This window comes from Dromiciops gliroides, chromosome 4 (genome assembly GCF_019393635.1).
Source record: "Dromiciops gliroides isolate mDroGli1 chromosome 4, mDroGli1.pri, whole genome shotgun sequence".
NCBI classification, from domain to species: domain Eukaryota; kingdom Metazoa; phylum Chordata; class Mammalia; order Microbiotheria; family Microbiotheriidae; genus Dromiciops; species Dromiciops gliroides.
Window position 1 is genome coordinate 429,489,068 of NC_057864.1, and position 13,979 is coordinate 429,503,046.

The 13,979-nt window shown below is 35.6% G+C and overlaps 1 protein-coding gene across 1 annotated transcript; it reads left to right on the forward strand.

Annotated features, from left to right (window-relative positions):
- Window positions 1–2,601: 2,601 nt before the first annotated feature.
- Window positions 2,602–12,152, forward strand: LOC122755609 (pancreatic alpha-amylase-like). Its single transcript, XM_044004255.1, has 10 exons — window positions 2,602–2,805; window positions 3,877–4,023; window positions 5,126–5,323; window positions 6,733–6,963; window positions 7,361–7,494; window positions 8,198–8,320; window positions 8,417–8,516; window positions 9,367–9,485; window positions 9,743–9,868; window positions 11,757–12,152. The coding sequence occupies exons 1-10, from the start codon at window positions 2,638–2,640 to the stop codon at window positions 11,944–11,946; spliced, it is 1,536 nt and encodes a 511-aa protein (XP_043860190.1). The 5' UTR covers window positions 2,602–2,637; the 3' UTR covers window positions 11,947–12,152.
- Window positions 12,153–13,979: the final 1,827 nt, after the last annotated feature.

The window sequence follows — 13,979 nt, forward strand, 5'->3', positions numbered from 1 at the left end:
ACTATGGGTTAGCTAGATGGCACAGTGGACAAAGCACCAGTCCTGGGCCCAGGAGGCCCAGAGTCCAAATCCTGCCCCAGACACCAGATAACGTACCTTATTTGTTCCACAAAGAACAAGGATATAAAAAAATAATTGCTTTACAAATACCATCCCTTCATATTCATTTCAGACCTGTGTCCTCTGTGTATTCCTTTCTGAAAAAGTTCTTATGAGTGGAAGTATTATTTTCTCATGTACGAATGTAAACAGTTTAATCGTTTAATGTTCCTCATGATTTCTTTTTCCTGTTTGCCTTTTTATTATTCTCCAGGGTCTTATATTTGAAAATCAAATATTCTATTCAGTACACATCTTTTCATCAAAAATGCCTGAAAGTCTTCTTTTTCATTGAAATTCCACTTTTTCCTCTGAAAAATTTTGTTCAGTTTTTCTGGGTATGTGAATTTTGGCTGTCGTCCCAGTTCCTTTTCCCTCTCGAATATCATATTCCATGCCCTCAGGTCCTTTAATGTAGATGCTGCTAGATCTTGCTTTATCCTTATTGGAGCCGCACAGTATTTGAATTCCTTTTTTCTAGCTGTTTGCAATATTTTCTCCATGACCTGAGAGTTCTGGAATTTGGCTATTCATTGCTATTGTGGGGTGAGAAAAAGCTGAAGTAGGAGACTAAAAAGGAGCATTCAAAGTTCCAATAACTACAGGCTAAAGAAGGGGTGGATGATGGTGAAGGTGCTGTGCTTTCTCCTACCATTTCCTATTGTTGTCCAGTCTCTGAAATATCTTCTGTTTCAGTCCTATGATCCTCTGGAGAACTCTCCCTTTAGGAAGACTAGAATGAGTGGGACTTCAGAGCAGCTTCTAGTGGATTTACTTTTCCAGTTCAGTTCATTTGCAGAGATACCCTTCTCCATCAAAATCTCTGAAGGTGCGGCAGCTAGGTGGCACAGTGGATAAAGCACCGGCCCTGGAGTCAGGAGTACCTGAGTCCAAATCCGGGCTCAGACAGTTAACACTTCCTAGCTGTGTGACCCTGGGCAAGTCACTTAACCCCAATTGCCTCACTTAAAAAAAAAATCTCTGAAGGAACAGATCTTAATACAATTACAGTTTGCTATTACAATACCTAGGTCAGGTGATGATAACAAGCTCAAGTCTTAATATTAATAGCCCTAATATGATCCTCAGTAGAAAAGCAAATTTACATCTTTAGAGTGGCAAATTCAACTAACAACTGAAAAATAAATAAAACAATTTGCAACCTAAACTTTATATTTGGCATAAATAATTACCTAACCTTTTACAACCATTTATTTTTTAAAAAGCAAATATTTGATGAGATTTTGCTATGGAAATGTTAACAGAACATTTTTTTGAATAAGATGATGACATCATCTTACATAACTGAATTCATTTAAAAGCCACCAAAACAGCTGCACTTGTCAGAAAAAGTTCTGGGATGGGAGGTACAAATATACTGAGTAGTCAACTTCAAGATAGTGTAAGGCAAATATTTTTTAATATATAATAAAACATGTTTGCATTACAAGATTTGCTCAATGTCCAGGTTGTAATAATAAATCCAAATAAAATTGACATTCCTGATGTGTATGTCTAGCAATGTGAATCTTTGGGACAGAGGTTATGGATGTTTTAGTAACCATTTTTAACATAATTTTTGGATTGGCTGCATCAGTTCACTGTTGCATCAAGCAGTGTGTTAGTGTGCCTGTCTTTAGGCAGCACTTTGATCATTAACTGTTCCATCTTTTCTCATCGTGGTGAATTTGTTGGATGGAATGTGAAACCTTCAAGTCGTTGTGATTCATGTTTCTCTTGTTAGTGATTTGGAAAAATCTTTCATTGTGATGTTAATAGTTTTCAATTAGATTTTTGAGAAATGTTTGTTCATGTCTACACCTACATGAGTAAACCTTGAGAGTTTTTCAAGAAATCATGCAACAATCTATATTTTGTAATATAGAGGTTGAACTGAATGACCAGATAGCTTCTAATATATCTAGGAAGATTAGACGGAAATACTTAGATAAATATCTGTGTAAGGAATTTAAAATAAGAAAACATATGCCCTTTCCATCCTATTCATATGTGCAACTCTGGAAAGTTTTCAGAGATTTTGGAAGAAGAACAGGGAATAAAGTCAATAAAAGTGAAATTTTTCTCTAAAATATAGGAATGAATGGCTTATTCTCTCAGTGGAAGAGTCATGACCATCATTTATTACTAAATGTATAATATTCTCAATATACATTGACTGTTATTTTCCTCTGTGAGTGAATTTTCTTAGAAATAAGTCCTGTTCCTAATTAAACAACTTCTGTCTCATTATTTTCAGAATAAATATTTACTTTGAAAAGCATGATACAGCTAATATGCTCCGAATAAGAAAAAGTCTAAATCCTTAAAGGTTATCTGTGATTATGATCTGGGGAAAATTACAGACCATTTTCACCTGTTTAGTATTGCATTACTTGTAACCTTTTTCAGAAAACAAATAAGGCTGTGGTCCAAGCAGGCATGCATTCAAACTAATATTTGCCATGTGTTTTTTTTGTTTTTTTCTCTTACAGTAGTATAAATAGTAGTTGAAAAGAGTGCTAGCCAATTCAAAGCAAAATGAGGTTCTTGCTGTTGCTTTCAGTCCTTGGGGGATGCTGGGCACAGTATGATCCCCATACCCAATATGGTCGAACATCTATTGTCCACTTATTTGAATGGCGCTGGGATGACATTGCTCTTGAATGTGAGCGTTACCTAGCTCCCAATGGCTATGGGGGTGTTCAGGTATGTGCACTTAAAAATTCATTTGATATTCATGTTCTAGGCACAACGAATATTTTTAATTTATGCATGTAACTACAAAGAAAAGAGGACAAATTAAGGGGTTGAACTAGATGATTTCAAGAAATCCCTTAACTTGTAAGAACTAGGCAGTTTGATGTATATAGTCTGGTGCATGGAGTCAAGAAGACCCGAGTTTAAATCCAGCATCAAACACTAGATATATATGTATAGGAAAATTTATAAAATGTTTTTATTATTACTTTCCTCATCTATGGAATGGGAATACTAATAACAGCTTTCATCATTACCTATCTCCTAGGGCTGTGAGAATGGAGTGAATTAAAATTTGCAAAGTGATTTGCAAACTTTAAAATGCTACATAAATGTTAGATATAACGATAAAATCTTATCTTAACAAACAGTCTTGTACATATGAAAAATTACTAGTTGTTGCTCTTCAGTCATATGTAACTATACATAACCCCATTTGGTTACTGTTTTGTTTTGTTTTGTTTTGGTAAAAGTGCTAGACTGGTTTGGCATTTTCTTCTCCATGATCATTTTAGAGTTGAGGTACTAAGTCAAAAAAGTACTCAGTGACTTCCCAGGGTCATATAGCTTGTAAGTATTTGAGGCTAGATTGTACTCAAGGAGATGTATCTTCCAGACTTGAGGTCCAGTGATAATCCACTATGCCACTCCATATCCTAAAAGCACTGGATCTGAGTTCAAATCCTGGTTCTTCGACTTACTATATTTCTACCTTTGGCCAAGTCACCTTAAAGCTTTTATACCTCCAGTTCTTCATCTAGGTGGTTGAACAGGATGACATTTCTGTTCACTTCTAGCTCTAAAACTGTCATTCTACACATTAATGTGTGTGAAAGGACCTTTAAGAACACTGATGGTGCTAGGCAAAGAATGGTTTCTACCAAAGAAACTCATCAATGCCTTCTTTAAACCTTTAATACTATATCACAACTCATTCTGTCAATGGATTTTGAAGCATTTTTAAATATAATGCAGCATATGATTTGTGTGTTCCTAAAACCTTCTCCTCCCAAAACACAGATCTCACCTCCAAATGAGAATGCAGTGATCAATAACCCTTCAAGACCTTGGTGGGAAAGATACCAGCCTATTAGCTACAAGATATGCACACGGTCTGGGAATGAAGATCAATTCAGAGACATGGTGAAGAGATGCAACAATGTGGGAGTAAGTGGATAACAAGATACTTTAATCAAATATTGTTTTCTGGTCCAAAAATCCCCAAGCATCCTATGGATAAACTTCAGGGGGTCCCTGAACATGTATACTATGAAATTATATCTTTATTTTCAATGAACTCTACATACAATTTCCTTTGGTTAGATAAATATATCATTCTGAAAAAGGTTCCAGTGGGCTATTTGTACATAAATTCTAGTTCGAAGTTAGTAGCTACCTAAAAGTCATGTGTTCTAAATCATCTTTTGGAATTCATTAGGTACCAGTGAGAAACCTGATGGTGGTAGAGTTGGCTGTGTTTTTCTAAGGAAATCTTCTATACAGATGACCTTAGGCAGATCATTTACACTGCCTAGGCTTTACTTTCCTAGTCTGGTAAATTAGGATCATAATGTTTGCCCTGCCTGCTTCACAGGTCATTTGAAAGGATCAAATGAGATAAGAAGTGTGAATTGAATGTATAAACTGCAATGCCTAATACAAATATAATTTGTAATTCTTGTGGATGACTAAGAATGTAGGGAGAGAGTTTTTCCCCTTCAGTGAGCACTCCTTCCTGTTGTTTTAATGCCATAAAATTTTAAAATAGCTATTGAAAACGATCTGACAAAATGGCCCTGTGTGACAGCACATGCCAAATCTTGTCCCTGTAGTACCCCACCCTGGCCAAGATTGGTCATTACAATTAATCAGTGATTTGCTGTGTTGCAGTGCTCTGTTTGTTGGTCTCAATGTACTCATTATATACATACCCCTCTTATTTCTCTTTCCTTTGCTCTCGCATTGTGCACACCCTATTTCTATGCACTTAGTGATCATTGATTTTCAGGCCCAGCCTGATTTCTTTCAGATCCAGAAACCAAAAACAAAATTCATAGACTAATTATTTAACACCAGAAAGAGAGATTTATGAATTAAGTGAACAGATGCTGTTTAACTTCATTAACATACAGTAAAATTCATTAAATGATGATGATAATTAACAACCTCAGGTAGAAGGAGTGCAGAACTTAGTGTCAGAAGATGAGGGTTCAACTCATTCCATTGATGCTCCATCTTCCAAAGTCAAACACAATCCTTGCTTTTCCAGGTGCGCATTTATGTGGATGCTGTAGTGAATCATATGTGTGGGAGTGGTGTGAGTGCTGGGACAAGTAGCACCTGTGGAAGTTACTTCAATCCTGGATCCAGGCAATTTTCTGCTGTGCCATACTCTTCCTATGATTTTAATGATGGGAAATGTAAAACCAGTAGTGGGGAAATAGAAAACTACAATGATGCCAATCAGGTAAAATTTTATTGGTAATTAACTAACACTTATGGTTTATCTGAACCCAATTTTTATCTGGAGCCTGACTTCCTTACTTGACTTCCATAATCACATGATCCTGACCACTATTGCATTCATCATTTGTGTACCTGAATGTCAATCTCCTCCTCTCCTGGACTATTGCAATAACTTCTTATTTCGTTGCCCTGCTTCCAGTCTCTCCACTATTGTATCCATATTACATACAGCTGAAAAATGGATATGTCTATATCAGAAGTCTGACCATGTCACTTACTTGCTTAAGAAGACTCAGTGGCTCCCTAGTGCCTACTGGACCTAACACAAATCGTTCTTTTATCAAGTAAAGCTCTTTCCCATTTGGGCTCTGTCTGGCATTTCAAACTGATTACATATTCTTTACCCTCAACCACCCTATGTTCCAACAATATTCATCTGCTAATTACATACCTTGTACATGACATACTCTTTCTAAACACTGCCTTTGTTTGGAATGTTCTCCCTCTCATTTCCACATCTTGGAGTTCCCTTCCAGAATCTTACATAAATTCTGTCCTGGCCCTTCCAGCTTATAGAGTTTTCACACTTCCTTCCCCACAATGAATGTGCATTTATTCATATATGTACAAGTTATGTATGTACATGTTTTACTACCAGGATAAAAGGCAAGGCTGTTCAGGAAGGTTTTCTCTTTGTATCTTGGGCTGACAGCACAGTGTCTCCCACTAGGCTCTTAAGACATGCTCATTGGTGACAGCTAGGTGGGACAGTGGATAAAGTACTGGTACTGGAATCAGGAGGACTGGAGATCAAACCAGCCTCAGATACATACTACCCCTGTGACCTTGGGCAAATCACTTAATTCCAATTGCTATGAAAAAAAGCAGAAAGTAAAAGGAAATGCTTATTGAATTGAACTTCATCAATGTAGGAAATTCTCTGGAAATTAGAGGACCCTAAGATTTAGATATGGAGGGAAGCAGTTCATCCATGGAAATAAAACTTCTCATTTTACAAATCTGGAAATTAAGACCCACTTCCTCACTTCAGAGTTGGGGGCTCTTTTCCTTATATCACACTAAAAGGAAATTTAAAGCTTACCCAGCTCCCAATTCTTTAAATGTGGGTTGGGACCCCATATGGGGTCAACTAATTGAATGCTTGGGTCTGGAAAAATTATCAGCAAAGATTGGATTTATATACCTAATTTACATACCCATATACTTGCAGTCACATCAATATTTCTTATGGAAAAAGTGGTTGTGAGTAGGAGAAACACTTAAGAAGCCCTGCCCTAGCTAAGATGCTAAAGTGCATTGTGCCTTAGGTGTTTAAAAGGAGCACTTCAAAATGGGAAGGAAAAAGGTGATCTTGCCCCTGTATCACACATGCCAATATTGTTTGAACAGGTTAGAGACTGCCGTTTGTCTGGTCTTCTTGATCTTGCCCTGGGGAAGGATTATGTGCGAACCAAGGTTGCTGATTATATGAACCACCTGATTGACATTGGGGTGGCTGGCTTCAGAATTGATGCTTCCAAACATATGTGGCCTGGAGACATGAAGGCATTTCTGGATAAACTCAACAATTTAAATACAAACTTTTTCCCTGAAGGATCCAGGCCATTCATTTACCAGGAGGTACTAAGATAAAATGTGTGTATATGCTGGGGACAGAGGCTGACTGATAGAAGAATATGCATGCAAGGATTGTTTTTATTGTCAAAAAATGATAATATTGATTAAATGTGTTTTATATAGGCATGCCAAATATGAATTAATCCTGGTTATGCGGGCTTGCATTAGATCAGCATCTTCAAAAGATAAAAATTAAAATTGCCTAGATAAAATTTGATTCTTTTTAATAGTATCTCTCCAGATTGGAAAAAAATTTAAGTCATCTGTTCAAAGAAGAAAATTAATTTGAATATTCAATATAGTACATAGCATTAAAATTGTTGCAACAACATGCTAATATGATGATTAAAATGTTTTTAGAGTTTCGATGCAAAATCATATTTTTTTTTATTTCTCCTAGGTAATCGATCTAGGTGGTGAGGCAATTAAAAGCAGTGACTACTACGGAAATGGTCGGGTTACAGAGTTCAAATACGGTGCAAAACTGGGCACAGTTCTACGCAAGTGGAATGGAGAAAAGATGTCTTATTTGAAGTAAATGAAAAAGGGGGTTCCCCTTCAGACTACTGCTCAAGGAAATCTTCACCTCAGTGTGCAACAGTTGCAGGAATTTGTTCCCAATATTAATTGGGAGAGTTCTGCTTGGATATCAGTTAATCATTTGTATTACTCATAGAGGTCAATTTGAAAACATGCCTTTTCAGAAAGCTAAGACGAAATCATTAGGCTTTATTTTGAACAGATAGAATGAAAATGTATTTGGCAAATGCTTATTTTTTATAATGTACACCACAACATGAACACAAGAATTTAAAAATCATAACAATATAAAAATAATATGTTGCAGCCTCAGCATGACACCCTCCTTTAATACAAATTCTACAACACAAACATGATAGAAGTACCTAACATATATATGGCTCTCTAAGGTTTTAACTTAACTGCACAGTGTTAGAGTTGAAAGAAACTTTAGGGAGCCAAACTCATTGGTACTGATATGGAAATTAAGACCCAGAATAGTGAGGTGACTCATTTGAGGTTATAGTGTTAGTAAGTGGTTGTCAGAATTTGATCCCAGTTCTTCTCTCAGTCTTCTTCTGTTTAAATCATAATATGGGCATTCTGCATAAAGGAATTTGTTTGTTTGTGATAAGGAATGCCCTAAAGGGAGAGAAGACCAAAAAAAAAAAAAAAAAGCCTGAATCACAAGAAAAACACTCCATATTTCTTTGTACAGGAACTGGGGAGAAGGTTGGTCCCTCATGCCCTCTAACAGAGCACTTGTCTTTGTGGATAATCATGACAACCAGAGGGGCCATGGAGCCGGTGGAGCTTCCATTCTTACCTTCTGGGATGCCAGGTATGTGGTGGAGTCCTCTACCTGTGTTGGTAATCTTCCTAATAGTCTCCAAAAATGTTCTTCTTTTGTGTGATGCCCACTTTTTATACCTTCTAGACTCTACAAAATGGCAGTTGGATTTATGCTTGCTCATCCATATGGAGTAACCAGAGTGATGTCAAGCTACAGGTGGTCAAGAAACATTCAGAATGGAAAGGTATTTTTTATTTCAACATTTAGAAAGTATGTACTAGATAATGAGGCCTGTGGAGAGACACTGGAGGAAGAAATAATAACTGATCAAAAATCAGTTTTTTAAAGATATGCCTACCATGCCAGTATCCAGGGACATGAAGCAATATTAAACAATAAGCAGGCATAGTCTTCCTGTTACCTATCTCACAATCAGTTTGACAGGTATGATATATCCCGGAAAAGGTACAAAATGAAAATATACTCAGAGAAAGAGAGACAGAGAGAGAGAAAGACAGACAGAGAGAGAGAGAGATCAAAGCAAAAATGGGGTAGAAGAAAGAGTGTAACAGCCTGAAAGAACCAAGGAAGGTTCATGATGAGGATGACATTAGACCTGGGCTTCAAAGTTGGTTGGAGACAGGACTGGATTCTAGTTACAGTGATTACCATTGAATTCTCTCCCTAAGGTAAGCATATTGAAAGTATTCAGGGGGTGGCAATTAGTGCAGCTTGGCTAAGTCATTAAGTATGTGGAAGAGAGTAGTAAGAGATAAGAATGGAAAGATATAATGGTCTCAGATTGTAAGGGTTCTGAAAGTCAGGCTGAGGAATTTACATTTGTTCAAAAGGCAATATGGAGTTAGTGAGGAATTTTAAGCAGAAGAGTGACACAATTTGTGAATAGGATCATAGATTTAATCCCAGAAAAGACTTTACAGGTCATGAAGAAAGTGTGTCCCAGCGTAATTTATCCAAATTACCTGAGGAGAAAGACCAGAAGCTGGACTCAAATCCAGAAACAAGATAAGGGAGAGGGAATACCCAAACAAGTGGAATCACTGATACACATGTCTATGTTTTGAAAATTTAAGGATGCTAATGATTGGATTGGACCACCCAATGATAATGGAGTCATTAAAAGAGTAACTATCAATGCAGACACTACTTGTGGCAATGGCTGGGTTTGTGAACACAGATGGCGCCAAATAAGGTAAGAAAGCTCAGTTGTACCTGCCTGATACCTTTCTCATAACAACTGATATTACAGGTATCCCAAACTTTTAGACTAGTATTAATATCTTTGATAACTTAAAACTGCTCTAAGAATTTTGGTCTGTATGCAACTACACACACACAGACACAAACACAGAGAACAAAAACAATACATTCGAAAAGAGGGGTGAAAGGGAGGGAGCATGATATTCAAACCAAATGTATTTAACAATATTTTGCAAATTTTGTTTCTAGGAATATGGTTATTTTCCGTAATGTAGTTGATGGTCAGTCTTTTACCAATTGGTGGGATAATGGAAGTAACCAGGTGGCTTTTGGTAGAGGGAATAAAGGATTCATCATCTTTAACAATGATGACTGGTAAGTAGCAGTCACTTTTTTTTGTTTCTTTTCATTATATTCTTAAATGATCACTTTTTTCTGATCCCTAGTGCTTTTATTGATAATTCAAAGCGTATCTGAAGGGATCAGAATTGGTGCTACATGGTATAAAGAAAAGTGAAAAGAAAGAAAAGGAGATTGAAAGGGCTAGAGAAAATATTTTCTAAAATCAAGACTTCAAAGGTCACCCCTATTAAATAGCTCTTTTTTGTTTTGTTTTTGAGTTACAATACCACAGCAACATATACAGTATATACAGGAGTTGAATTTATATTGTGTGTGAAAAATTAAGGAATAATAATTTTAAAATGTTATTAAAACATTAGGCACTGGGGCAACTAGGTGGTGCAGTGGATAGAGCACCGGCCCGGGAGTCTGGAATACCTGAGTTCAAATCTGGCCTCAGACACTTAACCCTTACTAACTGTGTGACCCTGGGCAAGTCACTTAACCCCAATTACCTCACTAAATATACAAAAACAAAAACAAAAAAATATTAGACACCTTCATGACATTGGGCACATCCTCTATATTCTCAGGTCACTTCTAACTTAATGGAATTCCCTCTTTTTTTCCACTCTACATTCTTCACACTATATTTGAAAACAGCTAAGTTAGTATTAATGAGGAAGATATTGCTGTCCATCTTTTATTCCCCCTAACAAAAGAAGTCCCATAAGTTTTAGCAGGGTTTGAATTTCAGATTTATTCTTCAAACTTCTAAACCCACTAATTACTTTTGTTTTAAATATATTTTATTGATGCTTCTTATTTTGACATCAGTCATTTCTTAATATGGCCATCAAGTAGAACCATCCCTTGTACCCATAGCAACCACAACTACAACCACAACCACAATAGACACAATACACAGTTGAGAAAATTAAACTGCCTCTGGGAATAATACAGTGAATGTGTACTTACAGACAATACAAAATGAGAATGAGGGGGTGAAAAAAAAGAAAATCGTAATAGTTACTATAGGAATTGTGATAATGCTACTGAGGGTTCTGTGTTTCTGATTGAAGATTTGGGAAATATTGCCTGAGTAAAAAGAACTGCCAACTTACCTTCCAACTTCTCACACCTCTTGTTAAGAGTAAGTAGCTTGGCAGCAGTAATTGACAAAAGTCATATAAAGATTTTCTATTCTTATAGCCAGGTGGTTATTCCTTGGCATTTTTGAACCTTTAACAAATCTATATTCATGAATCTTCCATATCTGGAGCTATCTTCCACCTGCAAGATTTAGTCTCCCACTCTACTTAATGAAATAACAGAAGAAAAAATTAACCAACTGTACTGTCTTATCAAAAATTATAGCAGTTTGTCTCTTTAAATCATGTCTTCCATGTGCAGTGACATCAGAGTACATTGACATAGGATGACTTTACAACTCAATCACTGAAGCAACAGAAGATTGTTTTTAGGCTTCACTTTAAAACAGGTTTTGCTTCCTCAAGGAAAACGTTAAAAATGATCAAATTCAAATTATTGGAAGTAATCAGTCTTTCCTAAATGGAAGTAACCAGTGCTTAGAATGGAAATATTTCCCTTTATCAAAAAGTGCATAATTTAAACAATTTTTAGATACTAATTTTCTGAAGTATCTACCCTTGTCATTCAAATCTTCATCTTCTAATATTCTAAGGAGTTCTGTCCTATCCTTATGGTTTCTTTAACTCACTTGGAGATTCCCTAGATTATTAGAGACATTTCTCAGTCTAGAGCCCTGTACTTATAGGATTTATACTTAAGTCACAGACATACTCATAATCTAAACATCTAGGGCAGCCATTTTTGTATGGTTTTCAAAACCCATTTCATATTCTTGCTTTATAGTGATGATTTGCCTTTTGTTTTTCAGGGCATTGTCAGTGACTCTGCAAACTGGTCTTCCTGCTGGAACGTACTGTGATGTGATTTCCGGAGACAAAACCAATAACAGTTGTACAGGAACTCAGATCTACGTTTCTAGCGATGGTCGTGCTTCCTTCAGTATTAGCAACACTGCTGAAGATCCATTCATTGCCATCCATGTAAATGCTAAATTGTAAATAACATTTCCAGAAGCAACAAGCAAAAGATATCTATAATGGCCAATTCCCTCTTCATAGATCTGTAATTGTACTAAGAGTCCAGAAATTATCTTCTACATGATATAAAAATCTGTCAAAATAAGCCTAACAGCTTAACATCTAAATCACATCTTTATGCAATAATTAGAATGTTATGGATATATCTTCTATTAGATCCAATTAAAAGTGGCATGGAAAAAAATAGCAAAAATATCTGAGTCCTTGTTATGAATCTTACATTCTTCTTTTTTTCCTCATTAATGAAAAACAAGACTTTTACCTGTTTCTTTTATTTTTGACCAGTTTAATGGGGGCAAAATTCATCAGACTTGTTCATATTTTCATCTGCCAAGGAATATTTCTTAAATTAGCAGGAAGAATGATTCTGCTTTTGATGAAACAGTATATTGACTTATGAATGGCATCTCAAATGGGATTGTAAATGTTATCTAATCTGAATACCTACAAAAACCATGCTTTTTCTCAGCTGTTCTCTTAGCCTCTCCTTATTCTTTTAGTGCTATATTAGATTTTACTTCCAGATTCACATCATATATAAATGTAATAAATATGCATGCTATATATACATCTAAGTTATTAATTATAGATTTGTTTTAATGCTTTGAGGCTTACAAACATTTCACAAATTTTATCCTCACAATAGCCCTTGACCTAGATGGTATTATTATTACTCTGATTTTACAGATGTGGAAACTGATATAAATACAATTTAACTGACTAAACTAGAAATACACTGGTAGTAATTATCTGAAGTCAAATATGAACTTATCCCTTCTTGACTTTAAGCCCAAAGCTCCATCTGTTGTGCCAACTAACTGTCTAATCCACGTTATTGGTTATGATACAGAAAAAAAAAAGAAAAAATATTAAGTGTATCCTACAAGTGTGATATCAGCATTCAACCAATCAATCAACAGATGTTCATTAATGGTCTATTATACATGAGATGTTAAAAATATTTTTTATGGTCTAATATTTGACTACATATATACACCTACCTATTCTGTATGTCATGTCGTTTACATCTAATATCCTGTCCCCAAGCTAGGTATAAACAAATTATTAATTCATACCAATTCACATTAATTGCCACATTATAGATAATCATCCAAGAGAACAAATGGCCAGTCTGGAAAGAACAATTTGAGAATGACACCTCATTATTTATATAGACATTGATTTTATAGGTATCAATAATAATAATAGCTATAGGATATTAATACATTATTTAATTTCATCCTCAGAATCCAGTGTGGTAGATAGTAGTACAGATATTATCTCCTCTATTTTACAAATGAGTGATGTGGGGTTTTTAGAGTTAATGGAGTTACAAGGAAGGTGAGCTAAGTAGCAAAATGAATAGAGGGGCTGGCCTGGAGTCAGGAAGACCCATCGTCCTGAGTTCCAATCCAGCCTAACACGCTCTGGGCAATTCACTTAAGCCTATTTTCCTCAGTTTCCTTCTCTGTAAAATGAGTTGGAGAAGGACATGGAAACCCACTCCAGAATCTTTGCCAAAAGATATCCCAAATGGAGTGACAATGACATGTAACTGAAACCACTAAAAAAGAAGTTGAAAGGAAAAAGATTCACCCAAACTGAACAAAGTTAATTAAATGAAAGAACAGAGAATCCTATGATCATTGATTTAGAGTTGGAAAAGGTATCAGAGGTCACTAAGTCTGAAACCAACTCATTTGATTCCAAGTGTGATTCTTTTTCCATGATGCCATACTAACTCTCAAATTACTCTTTCTATGTCCTTTCATTTCTGTAGTCCACAGTTAATAACCATTGGAAACAACCTCAGTGGTAAATCTAGATCAGATCACCCAAATGAATAGATTCCAAATATGCTATCATGTTGTCATAGTAATTGTTATTCCTTAAGAAAAAACCCTTTATATAACTACACTATTAATAAATTCTATTGACATAAGTATATATATATATATATATATATATATATATATATATATATATATATATAT

What these genes read in the sequence shown, in the direction of transcription:
- LOC122755609 (XM_044004255.1), top strand. Translation starts at nt 2,638, where the DNA reads ATGAGGTTCTTGCTGTTGCTTTCAGTCCTTGGGGGATGCTGGGCACAG. An exon ending in AGAGATGCAACAATGTGGGA is followed by an intron (nt 4,024 to 5,125) that starts GTAAGTGGATAA and finishes TTGCTTTTCCAG; the next exon opens with GTGCGCATTTATGTGGATGC. An exon ending in CACAGATGGCGCCAAATAAG is followed by an intron (nt 9,486 to 9,742) that starts GTAAGAAAGCTC and finishes TTTTGTTTCTAG; the next exon opens with GAATATGGTTATTTTCCGTA.